The sequence below is a fragment of the Phocoena phocoena genome, chromosome 3 (assembly GCF_963924675.1).
Source record: "Phocoena phocoena chromosome 3, mPhoPho1.1, whole genome shotgun sequence".
NCBI classification, from domain to species: domain Eukaryota; kingdom Metazoa; phylum Chordata; class Mammalia; order Artiodactyla; family Phocoenidae; genus Phocoena; species Phocoena phocoena.
Genome location: NC_089221.1, coordinates 52,250,353 through 52,270,235, shown reverse-complemented (window position 1 = coordinate 52,270,235; position 19,883 = coordinate 52,250,353). Strand labels below are relative to the sequence as shown.

At 33.3% G+C, this 19,883-nt stretch overlaps 1 protein-coding gene across 1 annotated transcript in view; it reads left to right on the top strand.

The window, feature by feature from the left end:
• Window positions 1-19,883, top strand: part of ADAMTS6 (ADAM metallopeptidase with thrombospondin type 1 motif 6) — a 262,282-nt gene that overhangs the window by 136,876 nt on the left and 105,523 nt on the right. Inside the window, exons 9-10 of the mRNA XM_065875405.1 lie at window positions 5,477-5,623; window positions 14,068-14,209. Coding sequence (XP_065731477.1) covers window positions 5,477-5,623; window positions 14,068-14,209 — 289 coding nt within the window. The remainder of the gene's footprint in view (window positions 1-5,476; window positions 5,624-14,067; window positions 14,210-19,883) is intronic.

Here is a 19,883-nt window from a genome sequence, read left to right as displayed (position 1 = left end):
TAATTATTATTTTTTAAGTCAAGAGCAGAGAGTTGAGTTTATTTTCTATCTATCTGTCTATCCTTATTTCTGGGCACAACATCATTATCAGTCCCAGCAAGGACCCTTTTTGTTTCATATATGTGCATATATTTCTATATTCCCATTTTCCACTCCCATTTCTTCCCTCCCATAGATAACTCCTTTAATAAATTTGATATCTATAGTTGAATTCATATGTATCCTTGCAAAATATTGCAGGTTGTTTTATATATGTCTGTGTTTATTTTTTAACTTTTTAAAAAAATTTTATTCTTTTTTTTTTTTTTTTTTGGCTGCGTTGGGTCTTCATTGCAGTACATGGGCTTCTCACTGCAGTGGCCTCTCTTGCTACAGAGCACAGGCTCTAGGCGTGAGGGCTTCAGTAGTTATGGCATGTGGGCTCAGCAGCTGTGGCTCACGGGCTCTAGAGAGCATGCTCAGTAGTTGTGGTACACGGGCTTAGTTGCTCCGTGGCATGTGGGATCTTCCCAGACCAGGGCTCGAACCCATGTCCCCTGCATTGGCAGGCAGACTCTTAACCACTGTGCCACCAGGGAAGCCCTATTTTTTTAACTTTTTAAGTTTGAAATGTTTTCGAACTTATGGAAAGATTGGTACAGTAGAGAGATTTCCTATGTGTCCCTGAGTCAGATTTTAAAATTGTTAATATTTTGCAACATTTCTTTCTCTCTCTTTTTGTATATGTACATGTATTTTTTTCTGTACTATTTGAGAATAAGTTTGTAGACATGTCCCCTCTCCCTAACTATTTCAGCATCTGTTTCCTGAGAAGAAAAGATAATCTCTTATGTAAGAGTATAATTATCACATTAGAAAGTTTAACATTGATACACTACTATTATCTGATATATAGTCCTATTCAAATTTCCTCAATCGTCCCAGCAATATTTTTATAACCTTCTCCCCCTCCAATCCAGTTTCTGTTGCATTTGGTAATGTCTCTAAAGTCTTTAATCTGGAACAATTCCTTGGCCTTTCTTTGTTATTTGATAAGATATATGTAATTTTTGTTTGCATGTATGATATAGTGCTATAGACCTTGTTCCTTTTCTCAATTTTTTCAGTGTTTTTAAGATCTACCTATATTTATGTGTAGACATCTATCTTGTTTGTTGCTTCCAACTTCTGCTTAGTATTCCATAATATACATCTGCCAAAGTTTATTTATCCATTCCCCAGTGACGAACACCTAGATTGTCTTCAACTCCTTGCTATCATAAATAATTCTGTCGTGAACATCCTCATACATGTTCCCTTTGGGAATATTTCTGGGATATCTCTCCAAAAACAGGATTGCTGGGTCATAATGTTTCCTCTATTTAATATGACCAAATACGGCTGAATTGCTCTCTGGAACTGTTGCCTGACCACACTATAACTGTTGCGTGCTAAGATCCCAGTTTCTCTACACCACTGTCAACACTTAGTCCAAGGTAACATTCTAATTTTTGCCAGTATGATGGTTTAAAGTAGACTCGTTTGTTTTCTCTAATCATTAGTAAGTTTCATTTCTTTTGACAAACTCCTCACTGATTGCGTTTCCTCAGGAAGGAGCTTATCTGTAATATATATGTGTATGTGTGTATATATATATATATATATATATATATATATATATACATACACACACACACACACACACACACACACTGTCTTTCTCCGGCCTGGTCAGTGTATTAGAGGGAACTTTTTTTTTTTTTTTTTGCGATACGCGGGCTTCTCACTGTTGTGGCCTCTCTCGTTGCGGAGCACGGGCTCCGGACACGCAGGCTCAGTGGCCATGGCTCACGGGCCCAGCCGCTCCGCGGCATGTGGGATCTTCCCGAACTGGGGCACGAACCTGTGTCCCCTGCATCGGCAGGCGGACTCTCAACCACTGCGCCACCAGCAAAGCCCTAGAGGAATCTTTTGAAGCTGATGTCATAAACAGCAATTGTAAACTCCCATTTCACTTTGTGTCACTGTTAGTGAACTAGTTGACATTGGTCAGGTCATTTCTGGGAATTCTTATGTTTTAAATATAAGCTGCAAAAGTATACATTCTCTTAGACACCTGAAACGGAAATCCTTAAGACAACTTTCTGCATCTGACATTTAAACTGTAAGGATTGTAAGTAGAAATAGAATTTAAGGTTTACTTCTTCAGATACTTGAGTTCATTAGTTTTTAAATCTTTTCCCATATATACTTCTGAATTTTTTTTAACATCTTTATTGGAGTATAAGTGCTTTACAATGGTGTGTTAGTTTCTGCTGTATAACAAAGTGAATCAACTATACATATACATATATCCCCATATCTCCTCCCTATACTTCTGAAGTTTTAAAAACTATGTACCCTATTGTTTATTTTTCAGTTGATGTCCAACATTTTTTATGTCTAACTAATTTCAAAGGATAGAATTTCTAGACTACTGCAAAAATTAGTATGTAAAAAATAAAAACCTCCTTTAAATATACCTGATTGAATCTAAATGCCATAGCAATTTGGTAACCATCATTATGCATTTTAAAAATACACTAACAGGGGACTTCCTTGGTGGTCCAGTGGGTAAGACTCTGTGCTCCCAATACAGGGGACCCAGGTTCGATCCCTGGTCATGGAACTAGATTCCAAATGCGGCAATGAGGATCTCGCGTGCTGCAACTAAGACCCTGTGCAGCCAAATAAATAAATAGTTTTTTAAAAGATTATTTAAAAAATACACTAACAGCTTCTTCTTTTATAGCCAAAATTTGCATATTTTTCCCTCCTTTAACTCAATATGTCTGCTCTTCCTTTCCCTCCCAGAATATCAATCCTAATGTATATTTTAATATTTCTTAATATATACTTTTAAAATGTGTTTTTATGCTTAAAAGTATTTTTAATTATATCAAATATCTCTGTAACAAAAAAATTTAAGTTGCAATTACATTTTTAAAATTTCCTGTGATCATAAAAATTTTTTTTCTGAATTATATGTTCATTACATTACAATTATTAGTTAATAATTGATTAGAAGAATATATACATGTTATGAATTTTAATAATTAAATATAAAAATAAAGTTTTTGTTAGAAGATGTATCTTTAAATGTATATTTTCAATTACTGCCGTTACTTCATTACTGCTAGAATGAGGCAGGATTTTAGCACCAATTCGATTTCTTTATTTTGTTTCTATAGATGTGAATGTTGAGAAAATTGGATCACATATGTAAATAGATAAGATGAAAGGAATTTATTATAGAAATATCACTCAGTTCTTTGAGCTCCTTTTGAATTCTTTGTCAAAACGTAACCATGGTGATCTATCATCAAATTTTTTAACAACCCATCAGCTGTTAATTTGATTATATCTTCCTATAAACTTGATGAAAACAAGAAACTACACATGTTATTTAATCAATAAAGTCATTGTTTTTCTCAGTGCTGACCCTAAATGTTTCCAGTTGTCTCTTTCCTCGACACACATTTTTTATAGCCAAAGGCAATGAACTATTGTAAAATTATGTGTAACTGAAAGATAAGTCTTTCTTTTATAACGTGGGAGAAATATGATTTCAAAAGAAGCTTTACTTTTTTTTTAGAAAAGAGTAAGTAAGGAAGTTGGGAATCTCAAAATTGATTTTCTGAAAGCTATCTGTGTCTGCCTACAGCTATCTTAATATTACTCAGAGATTTGTATGAGACTACTGCTAAAGGGAAATAATATTTTTTAAGCTATCAGTATCATCATTTGAAAAGAATCATAGTAGTAATCACATCATAGCATCAACCTTTGAGAGAAATGTAGAATATTAAGTTTATTGAATTATAAATTTATAGTGAGGAATTTTTAATGTAAATCTATAGCTGATTGTTTTCACAGAATATATGTCTAATTCAACAAACAGTAAATTCCACCATTATGTTCCTAGAAGAGGTTGACTTGAGTGTGTTGATGTCAAACACAAGAAGACTAAGTATTGATGTTCTTGAAAGGTTATTTGGTTATGTGGAAGGGCTCTCATATGATTCTCTTCCTTTGCTTATGTTAGTCCCTATACCTGAATTATTAGTTCCTCCTCCCTCCTCCCGCCATACACGGACATATTATATGTCTTTATTATAGCTCTTTTATATTGTATTTATGAAGGCCAGTTCATTCACCTTCCTGAACATGTCTCAAATCTAATCCCACTTCTCTATCCCGTGCCCTAGTTCAGACCTACATCATTTCTTAATTGGGTATCATCATCTCTCTGTGCTCCCTGGCTCTATTCTTTTTCCACTCTATTGTTTCCACCACAGAATTACTATAATGATCTGTCTAAAATACAGGTCAATTCCATATTTTCCTACTCAGAAGTCCTCAGTTGCTCTTTCTGACAAATCTTCAAAGTCTGTACACTGCCAAAAGTATCAGTATTTACTTTCATTTATTATCTTGTGATTATCTGTTCTCAACTATCTCTCCAAATTTTTCTCCAGCAACTATTCTTATCTGTATTATACTCATGTCACACAAATTACTTATTCCCTTGAACACATATCATGGTGCATTTATTAGAATGTCACAGTGGACACAATAAGGATTTTTTTAGTGATTTTCACCTAAACTTCTGGCTATTTGTGATGAAAGGCTTAAATTTATTCATATGCAGTACATAGATCCTTTTTTATTTATCCATTTTTCCATTTATCCACAGAAAAATTTTATGATTTATCATTGAGATATGTTTTTAAATCACATTGATAACACTAAGCATGGCTACAGGACACAGGAAAAAATGACAAAGAAAAGCTTTAAAAAGTCAGGGAGGCCATGGTAAAGAAAAGGCTATATTCATAATCCTTAAATGTATCAGGATTTTTCAAAAGGTGTTTTGAAGACACGTACACACACAAACATAAATTACATAATGTATTTAATTCTCCTTTATCCATATTAATAAGAAAAAGGACTTTTATGTTTGGCCTATAACCTGGAACTCTATGGGTCGTAACTATCTTTTCATAATTCCCTTTTGGATTCAGCAAGTGAGGTAGCCTGAACTCTAGCATGTTAGAGGTAGGTTCTACTAACAATTTCAACACTTATTAACTGTGTGATCTTTAATAGGTTAATTATCTTTAGTAAATCTCAGTTTTTCTCATCTATAAAGTTAGAATTAATATATATCCCCTCTCTGTTCAAGGAGAGACTGTATCATATGAGATAACATTTGAGAGTATATGATAAATTTAAAGAGATTTAGAAATATATTGTATCATTGAATTATTCCTTAATCTCTTTAACATTAATTCTATATTTCCTTAGAGGACCTGGTCTATCTTGATGGAAGCCATATGTCGATAAGGCTAATAAATGATCAAATAAGGAAATAAAGGATGTATTGAGGGTTTGTTTGTTTTATTTTTTCTTATTTTTTTTCTTTTATGTTTCTTATGTTTCTTCCTTGTTAAAACAGTTTTGGTATGAACCATGATGGAATTGGAAATTCTTGTGGGACGAAAGGTCATGAAGCAGCAAAACTTATGGCAGCTCACATTACTGCAAATACCAATCCCTTTTCCTGGTCTGCCTGCAGTCGAGACTATATCACCAGCTTTCTAGAGTAAGTAATCTCCGGAGAGTGATGATGAATTGCTCCAGAAGTAAGCCATTGATAGAAGCCTAATATGTAGTGCTTCAAACTTTGCATAATGAGTAACTTTTATAGGGCCCAGTGTTCCCATATTTCAGGCTGTTCCCAAAATACTTTACTATATCATTGTGGCAAATTTTCTCCTGCATACTCAAACAGAACACAAACTGAACAGATTAGGGGAACTGAAGCGAGGCTGTAAAAGGGGTTGATGATGTGAGTGTTAGAAATGTTAAATAAATGGGAAGCAATATCAGAAAGAATTTAGATTTATATAATTTAATAGCACATAAGCCAAGCTTTAATTCAGTGATTACATATTTCACCTTGTTGGTAAAAAAACTAAGTTCTATAGGAATGCCAAAGTATCTAATAGTAACAAACAACAACAACAAAAAACCAACGCCCAGGAAATGAAAATGAGAAAATGAAAATTTGTCTTTGAAAATTTATTATAGTGACTCATCTTTTCTACAGTTTGAGAACTTCTTTGCTGGTCCTTTAACATATATTCCAAGAGTCTGGTTATTTAAGTATGAAGAATATAAATTAGCTCAGGTATAACTATGTTTAGGAAAGCAGATGTTTCTCCACATGTCATCTGCATCGGGCTCCAGGATTAGACTTTGGAAACTGATAGACTTAGGTCTCACTTCCTAACAGTGTGACCTTGGACATATTACTTAACCTTCCTAATATTCAGGGACCTCATTTGTTGAGTGAATTTAGGTAGTAATACACACATCATCAGGTTGTCATGTAAATAATTAGGTATAACACTGTAATGTATATAAAACACTTAATAGACATTCATTAAGTGGTATAATATTATTTTAAATAATATCAAGGTTTTAAGCACTATTGCTCTATCATTACCTTCAACTATTTTGTGCCATTTTTTTCTGAGGAGGAGAGATTAAATACTTTGTGAAAAAGTGAGTCATACATAAAGTACAGGCAAGCAACAAAAATTCTTTTTAAAAATTGTCTTTGTTCAAAGTTCACCTTAACATGATTATAGTGTAAAATTTTAGAATTCAGATAGGTTATATAGGGTAACACTATTCATTAAAATTTTGGTTCATATCTGCTAATAGCCAGATTATATTCTTAAAACTTATAGTTACATATTTTTAAAAGCCACAAACAAGAGGTTTTCAATTACCTACCACAATGCTTTACTCAATCAAAGATCAAAAGATAAATGTTTGAAATGGGCTCTTTTGAATTAATTAATGTGATGATGAAATTGAAGGAATTAGAAATTTATTTTAGAAGGTAGCTCTTCTGAATAACCATACTATAACCTAACAATTTTTAATGTTAGTAATAGATTAATTATAACACTGTACTTGCCTTGTGCCAAAACTGGGTAAAGGGCTATAAAGATAGACCACAGAGAATTTGTTTGACATCTTTTGGTAGTAATTAACAGAAAGCACTAGCAATATCATTTTCTGAGATGTTTTTAACAAGATCATATAACCTAAATATTAAACATTGTTTAAGATCTACTCTCCCCAGAAGTCAAGCCAGTCTGGAATTTCTCCCTTGACTTGGCTCATGTTTTTATAATGGAATCTTAGTGTCTACCACCAGAAAGACAAACTGTGTGCATGCTCAGTATTCCTGTGGATTTTTGAAGGCTTTCCTCCACTTGCTTTTTTTTTTTTTTTTTCCCAAGTACCATTTCTGTCTCCTCTATTCTGTTTCTATTGCACAGCCCATTTGCTAGGACAATCTCTGTATGCTAAATACAAGGACCGGTTTTGATTTCTTGCCAGACCCTGCCTAGTTAAAGCTCTATGAAGGCCGTTAAACTCCAAAAGGGAATCCCTAAATTGCTGATAAAATACAGTCAAGAAATCACCACTGGTTTTGTCAGAGATGTAAAATTATTACTAGTTGCAATAAAGTGTTCGATTGAATTAATTGAAAGAATTAATCCAAAAAGTATTATGTAAGCCTTATTGCCTCTTTGCAGTTTCTATTTGTAAGCATGATTAGTGTTGACAGGGTTGTCATGGGTTTAATTATCCTGTATTTTATAAAAATATTTCTGTTGTGCATCCTCATGGGAATGCTCACAAAGTTAAAGCCATTAGTAAAAGATAGATGTGAAAGACAATGGGTAGAGATTTTGGGGAAAGTTGGTGCTTTTTTTTCCCTCTTTAATAGTAAACTGAACAACTCTGTAATCTGACCAAGCAATAAAGTTTTTTTAAACACAAGGCCCTTTAAAAAGGTCAGTTCACTGGAGCACAAAGACATAATAGTAGCTTTCTTTTTTCCTCTTTATTAATGCAGTAGACTTAATTGCTTTAACAGCTATGTGTGATATTTTAAAAAATACAGTGATATTTTGATCAGGGATTGAGATTACATTTATGTTTTATAGTTGGCTCAAAAAGAGTCATAACATTTTATTTTTGTTTCTCTTCTCAAGAAAAAGAAATCTTGAAAGATGAATTGTTTAGGAACTGCAGCCCAGCCAACAGAATGCATACTTTTCTCTACTTAGTGACTGTATAGGCCAAAGATGATGGTGGATTTTAGCAATGAGCTTTCTATGATTTATAGAGATTCACTATTCACTATGTTCAACTGAAAACAGTTTCATGGCCTTTAAATGCCAATAGAGTAAAAAGTCTCTCGTGTCATTCTGAAACACTAGGTGCTATTGATCAATCAGGAGATGGTGTTTACCAACTCCCAATATTTTTTTTCAGATTTCTTAAACTCGGTGATTCAATAAGTGGTTCATGAATCGCCCAGAAGCCGTCCTGATTAAATAATAAAGAACCCATTACCGTTAAAATGGACGTGTTATGCCAGCTTCTGATGTTTTCGACGACGGCTTTGCAGGTAGTGTCCTTCCTATCTGCCTGCGGGACTTATTTATTTATTTATTTACTTATTTATTTAGAAACTAGAGAAGATGAACCTGGTGTTATGGCTCACACTCATTGATGTCTGTGGGCTAATTTACCAGGCAGTGGAAGGCAGCCAGAAGTAATTTAGGCCAGTTTTTCATACATTTTCCACCACTCAGTGGTAGTACAGAGTAATTTCATATAGTCTTCAAAAATCCTGGGGCCTCTGAATCAACTCTTGCTCTATTTAAATTAAAGTCTGTTATATTGTTTGAACTGTCAGAGATCCATAGCAAAATTTCCTACAGTTCCAAATTAAATACAGACTAGCCATTTTCACAGAAAGGATGGAAGCTGAAAAAAAAGAGAAGCAACATTATGGTTGAAGATGAACTAGGAAGAAAAGTAGAGCTGCAAGAGAAGTGATATAAGATGAACAGGACAAGCAAGGTGCTTACAGTTCCTCTATAGCAATTACCTTTGAAAGTCGCTATCAATAATTTATTAGAGAGAAAAAAATTTTATAGTTGGGACCTCTTTTTTATGTGGAACCCCAAAACAGCTTAGCAAAACAGATTTCTCCTTCCATTTATCTGACACATTTTGGGACTTGACTCTAACCCATAAATATCTTTGATAAGTCATAACTACATATGGAGAAAAAGAGCATAACTTAGTAAATGTTACTAGAATAGTGTTTGTATATTGGAAGCCTCAAGTTCAGTTGTATTCAAGCATCCTAGTCATATAGAGGGCAAGAAAGAAAGGTCTGACTTAGAGTAACTCATTTTAGAAGGTAATAATATTATTAGTTTTGTGAAGATTGATAGAGCAGTTTATGAGAATGTAGTAGTAGGTAAGACACTTGACTTGCCATAGGTGAGTTAACCTAATTCATTTTTGCTTAATTTAGGTATATTAGCACAATTTTGTGGGAAAAAGTAGGAGATGGTATTATCTGTTAACTTTTTGTTGTTGTTGTTAAGAAACTGTTAAGATATGTACAGGGTTATATAGAAAGATTTATTTCTTAAATTGACCCACTGTGTTGTAGACTGAAGGTCTGTCCTTTATAGTATAATTGTTTAAGTGAAAAATAAATCTAAAATTTCAATTAGGAGTATGTCTTCATGTGTTCTGGAAACAAAGCCAACAGACCGTATTTTACATAAGGATCTGTGAATTTTCATTGAAGACTCAACTCTGGCTCATGTACCTATTTTTAAGGCTAATTTTTGAACTATGTAAATAAGACTTCTCTAATTAGAAGTAGAATACATAAAACATGACTGCTATCATATTGCAAGTATTCTGGAAATGAAAACATACTTTGATTTACTAATTTCATAATCAAGGGAAAAGTATGTCTCAAACTAATAGACATTTTTTGCCTTGTCATAGAAGCATAAACAAAAGTAGAGTGTATTAATTCAATAATTACCTATAATGCTGTAGATATTAATCAGGATTGGGCTTTTAGTTGTGAAATATATGCTGCTAGGGAATTAATCATAGTTCCACTTTTTATGTATACAGTTTTGTTCAGGACAAGTATATCTATGCTTAACAACAGTAAGTTGTAATAATATCTCATATATGGAAACTACAGTGTTCTTCATTTCATTTATTAATGAGTGAGGTTTATGTTTTCTAAGTGAAAAAATTCACATATGACACCAGGGCACAAACCAGCTATACTTAAAAGTGGCATTTTATGAGAAAATTCAAGATGATTTATATATAATATTACCACTATTAATTTGAAAATAGTAGCATAAATAACCCTAGGCTCAGTATCATAAGAATTGTATATTGATGAACTAGAACCCTAGATTAAATAAAAGTTACTCAAACTTCTTTTTGTTAAAAGGAGACAATTACAAAATATAAGAAAATAACTCATATCTAATATTTTTAAGAAAAGCATTGGTACCGGAAGACTATACGAAAACGTTTATATCAGCATAATTTGCAATTTCCAGAAACTAGAAATAACTTAAATGTTTATTAATAGAAGAATGGATAAATAACTGTGGCATAGTCTTAAATGGAATATCAAAGAACAATACAAATGAGCAGCTTACAGTTAAACACATCAACATGGATGTGTCTCACATTCATAATATTGAGCAAAAGAATAAAGTCACAAAAGAAAACCTACAGTATGACTCCTTTTATATAGAATCCAAGAGCAGGCAGATGAATAATTGGGAGATAAATAATTACTGAGAAAACCAAAGAAATTATTATTTTAAAAGTCAGAATATTTGTTAATTCTTGGGGAAACAAAGAGGAGTATGATTGAGGTTGAAAACTGGGAAATTTTCTAAGGAAAAAAAACAAAAGCACTCCTAGGGTTATATATACATCTCTCAGATTCATGTTCTCTACCTTCCATACCTATATCTGTGATATTTCATAATGGTAATTGATGGTACAGAGGCATGAACGTATCCAGAATTATTATCTTCTAAGAGTTAATTAATAATTGTGGTCTATAGATTTAACTTACTTAAAAGTAGCAGGAAAGTGGCAGACAAGTTTTAGTAACATTATGCAAAAAAATATATATTTTCGTAGCTTAACCCTCAGTTAACAATTAAAGTATGAAAACTATCTCACCCCCCAAATACTTTAATCAAGGTTTTACCATATGTAATGTTTTTGGTTACTAGAAGGAAAATATGTAGTACATTTTCTACCCAAAATGTACAAACAGTTTAAATCAACCTTGCACGTATCCCACACTTGGTATCCTGGAGCCAATACTAGTAGGTAAGATGCTTGACTTGCAAGCATTGATATTTTATACAAATATAGCCAAACCCATTTTAAAAGGTCTTTGTTGATGCCATATTCCTAAATACATGTTCATTATTTAAAGATCTATATAATTTTTCACTTATTGTATTTCATACGGTGTTTTGTTCTTCTGCAAAAATATACTGGAAGAGAGAACGAGACGTCTAGATATTTAACTAGACCACATTAATACAAAGCAATAGTTATTTCCAAAGAATTGAAACACAAATCACTTTTGGGATAGACTTTCTCAGAAGAATTTTCTCACAGGTGACCACAGTACATGCATTACTTCGTCATCTGGAGGCTCCTGCAATGGTCATCTGATTTGGTATTTTTTACAGCACGTGAACCGTGATTTCAAGACCATTAATACCTGGGAACAAGAACTTTAAATGAAGCAATTATTCTTGCTTCCTCCTGGGTTAAGCCAATTCTCAGTTTGCTATCAGGAAAGAATTTTTTCCTCAGGTTATTTTTTCCTCAGGATCCTCAGGTTATCCCAATCTTAAACTCTTTTTGGGGGTCCACATACTTCTTCCTCTAAGTTTTTAGGTTAATTTTCTGTAGTAATAAAAGTAATAATGTACAATAATTTTTAATGGATTTTGAGTTGGTGCCACTTAGGTGAATATATCTTATACTTTCTTTGTTATGCTATTGGCAAATATTTTTATCTGTAGGATCCTGTACTTAAGTACTTCAGTGCTTAAAATTTTTCCAATGATTTATATAGAACTTAGCTTGATATTTTATTTTTATTATATATTTAGCTCCTTTCAGATAGACTTTTATAGTTTTGTTGTAGATAGACATGAAACTAATATTTTAGGAGGAAAATTAGGAAATTAAACTACTAATACAATTATCTCATAAATTCTTCTTCCATTATACTTTTTCACATTGACCACTTTATCACTAACCTTAATAAAAATTTTGAATTTACTAGTAGAATTACATTTGCCTAAAATTTTCATACCCATATATTTTACATAATGAAATAAAAAGAACTTACTATTTTTTATTTAGTTATTTATTTTTTGCGGTACACGGGCCTCTCACTGTTGTGGCCTCTCCTGTTGCGGAGCACAGGCTCCGGACGCGTAGGCTCAGAGACCCTGGCTCACGGGCCCAGCCGCTCCGGGCATGTGGGATCCTCCCGGACCAGGGCATGAACCCGTGTCCCCTGCATCGGCAGGCGGACTCTCAACCACTGTGCCACCAAGGAAGCCCAGAACTTACTATTTTTAAAATTCACTTAGAAATAGTTTTTCTTGCTGAGGTGAGGTACATGACAATTTCTAAAAGTACAAAAAACAGAAAATAAAAAGCAGTCTGTCATGAAATCTGGATAGTTGGGTGAAAAAAAATTCTCTATTAGTTAGACACCTAGAGCAGTGACAAATGAAATGATTATAATGGCCAATAATAACATCCATCTATTCAGTACCACATTTAATATTCCATTTAAATATTTTTATTGTTTAAAAAATTAATCAAGTTGGGTGTAAATGAAAGAAAAAGGGCATAAAGAAGATAATTTTCTATCCTTTGGGTCTTTGAATCTATCACCTTATGCATAGTATGGTTCAGTTTTTTAAAGGTATTTATTTGCTACTGTGCAAATATACATTTTTATTTAACAAATTTGCTTTTGCATTTTAAGAATATAAAATTTTAAGTGAATATGAAACATTATTATGCATGGTTCTTTCTTACTTACCTATAAATGAAAATTTGTACTGTCCTAAATAATAGTTGAGGAACTTCTACTTGTGAAATTATTTTCCTTTGGCAAAGTGGATGGAAAAGATTTGGAAAAAAAAACACAAGTGCTGGCACAATTGACAGGAATGTTGGAAAAAATTTTTAAATGTTGGCATAGGAATTCTTTAAAAATTCTAACTTACTCACATGTGAAATGAAAGTAAAAAAGCATCTGTCCTATTTTATGCACACTGACTAAATAAAAATGAACAATTATATTTAGCAAAGTATAAAGCTGTTTAAACTAAGATATTCTCTCTGGCTTTTGGCGATCTTTATGTTATTTGTTCCACTGAATTAAAATATTATGTTTGAGTGCAAGCATACTTTGAAAAGCAGAAATTATAGAGAGAGGAGAACATTCTCTTTTCCAACTCTGATGATCCTAGATGAAATATGAAATTTTTGAGAGACTAAACACTTCTAATATACTTGAGAGGACAACTTTGGATCTTGGCCTCATCTGTCATTCAGCCCATTTGTTATTGAAATATTTCAAGAAGCTTTGGACATGTCTTACCACAGCATCTCTTGTTCTGCCCAAGGTGGAAGTATATAGATTAGGTCTTTAAGGATCACAACCACAATTTTTTTTCCACATTTTACGTTTTTGATTCTACTACCAGATGTGGCTATATTTCCACTGAAAACAAACAAGAAGCTTAGAGCAGTATGAAATTGTTTTGATTCCTTCAGAAATTAGTTTAAATCAGTGTTTAAAGGCCAACATGACATTTTTAGATTGTTTTGTGAGATGCTCATATTGTGTCTTGGTGCTGGAAAAAAACTATTGGAGCTCTTATTCAAGTTTTAGTAAAGATATTCTATTTTGCCATATGATTATTTATTTGTAGAATATATTGTTTTTCATGCATCAATTATTAAAACAAAGAGCTCAACACATGGTTTCATAACTGTGATTGAAATAGTCCACAGTGTACCTAATTTCCTTTGATCCTTTATGTTGAACAGTTCAGGCCGTGGTACTTGCCTTGATAATGAGCCTCCCAAGCGTGACTTTCTTTATCCAGCTGTGGCCCCAGGTCAGGTGTATGATGCTGATGAACAATGCCGTTTCCAGTATGGAGCAACATCCCGCCAATGTAAATATGGGGTAAGAAGTCTTAATTCTTATGTTTAGTCATTTATATGTGTTTTTCATGACACAATTGTTAAGATGGAATTTTAATGAATGTAGTTTACCTCTGGTAACAGTATTAACACAAATATGGCCTTTAACACTGCTCTTTTTCTGATATAATTTGTACAATATCTATTTCTAAATGTTTGAGTAATCCTTAATTAGACAAGTTTCAAATGTCTTGTGAGGGTTCTGGGCAGAATTTTAAAATTTTCTAACGTATTCCTTATTTAAGTTCTGAGTTTACAATACCAACTCTTGTTTGTCTTTGAAATATTACGATTTTGAAACCTCCCTGACTCCCCACCTTTTCTGGTACTCTAATAATTGGGTTAAGGGCATTTTTACTTTGGCTAGGAGCCTTTATTTTAACTTATACTTTTAGTATTGAGTCATTTCAAGTTGCTTTATCCACTGCCCACATTCTAACACGATAACTGAGTGCGGACAAGATGACATTAACCCAAATAGAGAAACAAGGAAAATTGCTATGGAAAAAAATGGAGGTATAATGATTGACTCTTCTTGTCTGCCTAAAAAGTCTCAGTGTCTATCTCAAAAAATGTAAAAAAAAAAAATTCTTTTTTAAGTTTCATAGAGAAAGATTTCAATGTCTAATATAGGAAGATGTTCATAGTAGATACACAATAAAAGCATGTTGAGTGAAAGAATAGGATTTTTAAATGAAGAGTTTGTCAAGCAATTGAAAATATATTTAAAAAGCAAGTTTAAGGCTTAGTTCCAACTTTTACGCAAATAGTGTATTTAAAATCCCTTTTTAAAAATCATAACAATAAAAAGAATTAAGTTTTAAGGTAGTTAAGACTAAACAATATATGCGTTGTACTGTACCAATTATTCTTCTTGGGTACAGTACAAAAGAAAGTGATTTTTTTTTTTTTTTTTTTTTTTTTTTTTTTTTTTTTTTTTTAAGAAAGTGATTTTTTAAAATATTCCTTGAATGACAAGTATATTATTATTCCTAGTAGGCTTTGGCAGCACATTTTGTGCACTAGATTCAAAGATTGTGTGCAACTATCTAAAGATCTAGAGCCTTGAGTAAAACTTTGGCGTTTCTTGTCTCTCTGTGAAGAGTCTGTACTTGTTTCTTGTTTCTGTATGGTTTTAGTTTCTTTTTTCCCTTGGGTTGCTTTTTCCCTCAGAAAAAGTCAGTCAAACTTTAATCACAGTCTTTGTATATACTTGTAGCTTAGTAGGTTGAAATTCATGATCAAATGTGATTACAGATTTTCTGTTAGATTATTCTCATCTATGGTCTCTCATTTCTTTGTTAGCAAGTGAAAATGTTAATCTACGTTTAGTGCTATATATTACTAACAAAGTTTCTTGGGTTGTAACAGATTCTTTACAACCACTTACATCTCTTAAGCTTGTGCCTGAAAAATTGGGTTTATACAATTGACAGCACGCACACACACACACCCAAAACACACGTGTTTTATCTGGATTATCCCTAAGATTTTAAATGATTCTAAATGCTACTTTAGAAAATAATAGTGGCTTTGAAGGTGAGAATCCAGACAGGTAAACAAGTCATACTTCTGATGGAAGCTGGAGGGAAAAACAAACCAGCCCTGATTTAGATGGCTATCTGAGTGTAGTATCCTGAGATGAATGCTGAACACAAGCACTGGAGGTTTAGAAAAGCACTGTAGCCTTTTAGTGAGGAGGTACATTTTGGTGTTGAAGCATCATGAAATGATCCCTCTTTCAACTAGCAGGTCTCTAATGATGATGTCAGGGAAGATTTTAAACAATGATCTGCAGAACGACCCAGAACTGCAGCAGTGGTCAGCTTTCCATCTCCGTCATGTGGTCATTGTGGGGACTATCAATGACTACATCTGTAGTTATGAAAAATCTTGACTGAATTCTTTGTGAGTAGATTCATTAATATACATTTGGCAATTTACCAATGGAACAGAATAGAGACCCAAAAATGAACCTATGCATATACGATCAACTGATTTTCAATCAGGGTGCCAAGAATACACAATGGAAAAAGGATAGTCACTTCAATAAATGGCTTTGGAAAAACTGGACAGCCACATTCAGAAGAATAAAACTGGACCCTTATCTTACAACAGATGCAAAAATTAACTCAAAGTGGATTAAAGACAAATGTAAGACCCGAAACTATAAAACTACTAGAAGAAAATATAGGGGAAAATCTTCTTGATTTTGGTCTTGGCAGTGATTTCTTGATATGAAAAGTACAGGCAACAAAAGTAGATATAGACAAGTGGTACTACATCAAAATAAAACGCTCTGCACAGCAAAGGCAGTCAACAAAACGAAGAAGCAGTTTATGGAATTTGGAGAAATTATTTGCGAACCATATACCTGCTAACAGGTTAATGTCCAAAATGTATAAGGAACTCCTACAGTTTTAGCAAAAAAGCAAGTAATTCAATTTAAAAATGGGAAAGGAACGGAATAGACATTTCTCAAAAAAAGATATACAAATGATGAACAGGTATATGAAAAGTTGCTAAACATCACTAATCATCAGGAAAATGCAAATCAAAACTGCAATGAGATATCACCTTACACCTGTTAGGATGGTTATTATTAAAAGAAAAAAGATAACTAGTGTTCACAAGAATGTGGAGAAAAGAGAATTCTTATACACTGTTGGTGGGAATGTAAATTTGTGCAGCCACTGTGGAAAACAATATGGAGCTTTCTCAAAAAATTAAAATTAGAGCTACCATATTATCTAGGATTCCTACTCCTGGGTGTATATACAGAGGAATTGAAGTCAGGATCTTTGAGTGTGTATTCTCATATTTATTGCAACATTATTCACAATAGCTAAGACATGGAAGCAACTTAAATGTTCATTGACCACCAGCAGATTTTACTCAGCAACAACTTTTTACAGCGAACAGCAGCTAACTTGTTCTTGAAAGCTTTAGAAAGTTAGAGTATGACAAGCATGCAAAGTGCTTTTCATTTACCTGGCACATGGCAGATATTCTATACATGTTTCCCTTTCCTCTGTGAATATCTATGTCATCCATGATACCATCCTATATAGCTGATATGCTAATAGTGCTTTAGGAGAATCTGAGCCATCTGTACTTTGGGGACCATGGATACTCTAAGGGTCACATTTTGACTCGTTCTCATCCTTCAATCTCAGCTCACATGCAGTTTCTCTTCAGAGAGATTTTCTCTCTGATCCATCTATATGCAAAGGCTTCTCCTATTTACTTACATTTATGCTCCCAGTTAAAGCATAAAGGAAATTATGCTTTTCATTTCCTTCATAGCACTTATTACAATCCATAATCATTTTGCTTATTTGATTGCTTGTTAATAGTTAAATGTGATCTTCTAGGTAAGGCCTTTCCTAACAACCTTATCTAAAATTGCGCATGCATGCATGCACACATGCACACATGTACACAAACACACTCATTTCTTGTCATTTTTCCTTGCTTTATTTTAATCCTTACCATTTGTTACTTTCTAACATACTATGTATTTTACTTGTTCATCTTGCTTACTGCCTGCCTATTTATTCATGGCTATTTATAAAGTGAGTAGCACAATGCCTGCCTCATAATAGGAGCTCATAAAATATTTGGTGAATAAATGAGTGAGAAGAATTATCTGGCAAAGAGAGAGAGGAGTAAATTGATACAGCCACTATGGAGAACAATATGGAGCTTCCTCAAAAAACTAAAAATAGAACTACCATATGACCCAGCAATCCCACTACTGGGCATATACTCTGAGAAAACCATAATTCAAAAAGAGGCATGTACCACAATGTTCATTGCAGCTCTATTTACAATAGCCAGGACATGGAAGCAACCTAAGTGTCCATTGACAGATGAATGGATAAAGAAGATGTGGCATATATATATACAATGGAATATTCCTCAGCTGTGAAAAGAAACGAAATTGAGTTATTTGTAGTGAGGTGGATGGACCTAGAGTTTGTCATACAGACTGAAGTAACTCAGAAAGAGAAGAACAAATACCTTATGCTAACACATATATATGGAATCTGAGAAAAAAAAAAATGGTCATGAAGAACCTAGGGGCAAGACAGGAATAAAGACACAGTCCTACTAGAGAATGGGCTTGAGGATGTGGGGAGGGGGAAGGGTGAGCTGTGACAAAGTGAGAGAGTGGCATGGACATATATACACTACCAAATGTAAAATAGATAGCTAGTGGGAAGCAGCGGCATAGCACAGGGAGATCAGCTCTGTGACCACCTAGTAGGGTGGGATAGGGAGTGGGGGAGGGAGACGCAAGAGGGAGGGGATATGGGGATATATGTATATATATAGCTGATTCACTTTGTTATACAGCAGAAACTAACACAACATTGTAAAGCAATTATACTCCAATAAAGATGTTAAAAAAAAGAGAGAGAGAGAGAGAGGAGAGAGGACCTTTGTGAAGACCATGAGGCTGTGTATTTGAAGAGCTGAGAGAAGGCCAGTGAGGCCGAAGCTCTCAAAGCAAGCATCATATACATGAGGCAAGAAAAGAGTAGGATCCAAATTATAGGCCATGTGAAGAATTCTAGGTTTTTAAGAGCAATGGAAAACTACTGAAAGATTTTTAATGAATGAAACCAAGGTAACTTATTGATGTGCAGAGAATCACGGAATTTCAAAGACACATTATCTTAGGAAACAAATATGATTTTGTAATCTGGGAAAACCATATTGGAAAATTGATGACTTTTGTAAAGTGATCTATGTCCTCTTCCCTTCCCTTTTCTCTTCCCCTCCAAAAACACCCTACACAGAGTACTAAAGCAACTCTGCCACTGATAATACTCCCTTATAGCAATGCCCTTGTTTTTCTAGGGAATTGCATATTTACTCTTATTTTATGGAAGGGTGCTGCTCCATAATTTTATGAAATGAATGGAGGTGTTTATGTACAGAAGTATGTGGGCTCCATAATTTTGACTTTAATATTGCAGAATCCCAGTGTATTATGGTGGAAACAGAACATACAAAAAAAAAATATGACATTACTTTGGAAACTTTAAGACTTCTCATTCATTTTGAATCTTTCCAGGGGAAATATGTTTGTGGCAAGTGCTCTATTTTACTTACAGATCATTAAACTTTTTAATGTTTCTCTTCTACATACCTCAATTAAGTGATTAATGATAGAATAATCTGTAAATGGCTAAGTGTACTACATTTGTTCCATACTTTAAGTTATGAGAGATTTTTAGTATCTAATATTAGACATGAAAGATCAAGGGAATATATATGTTTATATATAAAATTGGATTTATTAATTTATAGTAAGAAATGTAGCCTCTCTGTTTATATTCAGTCAACTGTACTGAAATCTGAACATTTTATTACCTAAGGAAGTCTACCTGGTAGACAAATTTATTATCAAAAGTTTTTTGGTAAGCATAGAATTAAAATACAGGATAGTATAAATTATTTTTATTTAACATGTTAATTAATATCTTTAATAAGCATGCCATCAAGCTGTGTCTGCCTGAAGTATAGCTCTTTGGAGTAAGGGTAACCTGCTAAAGATAAGATATTTGAGTTCTCTAATCAGGGTATTATCCCTGTGGAGTATACTTAAGACAGACCTCTTTTGTCTCTTAGACTCAGTTTTTAATGTT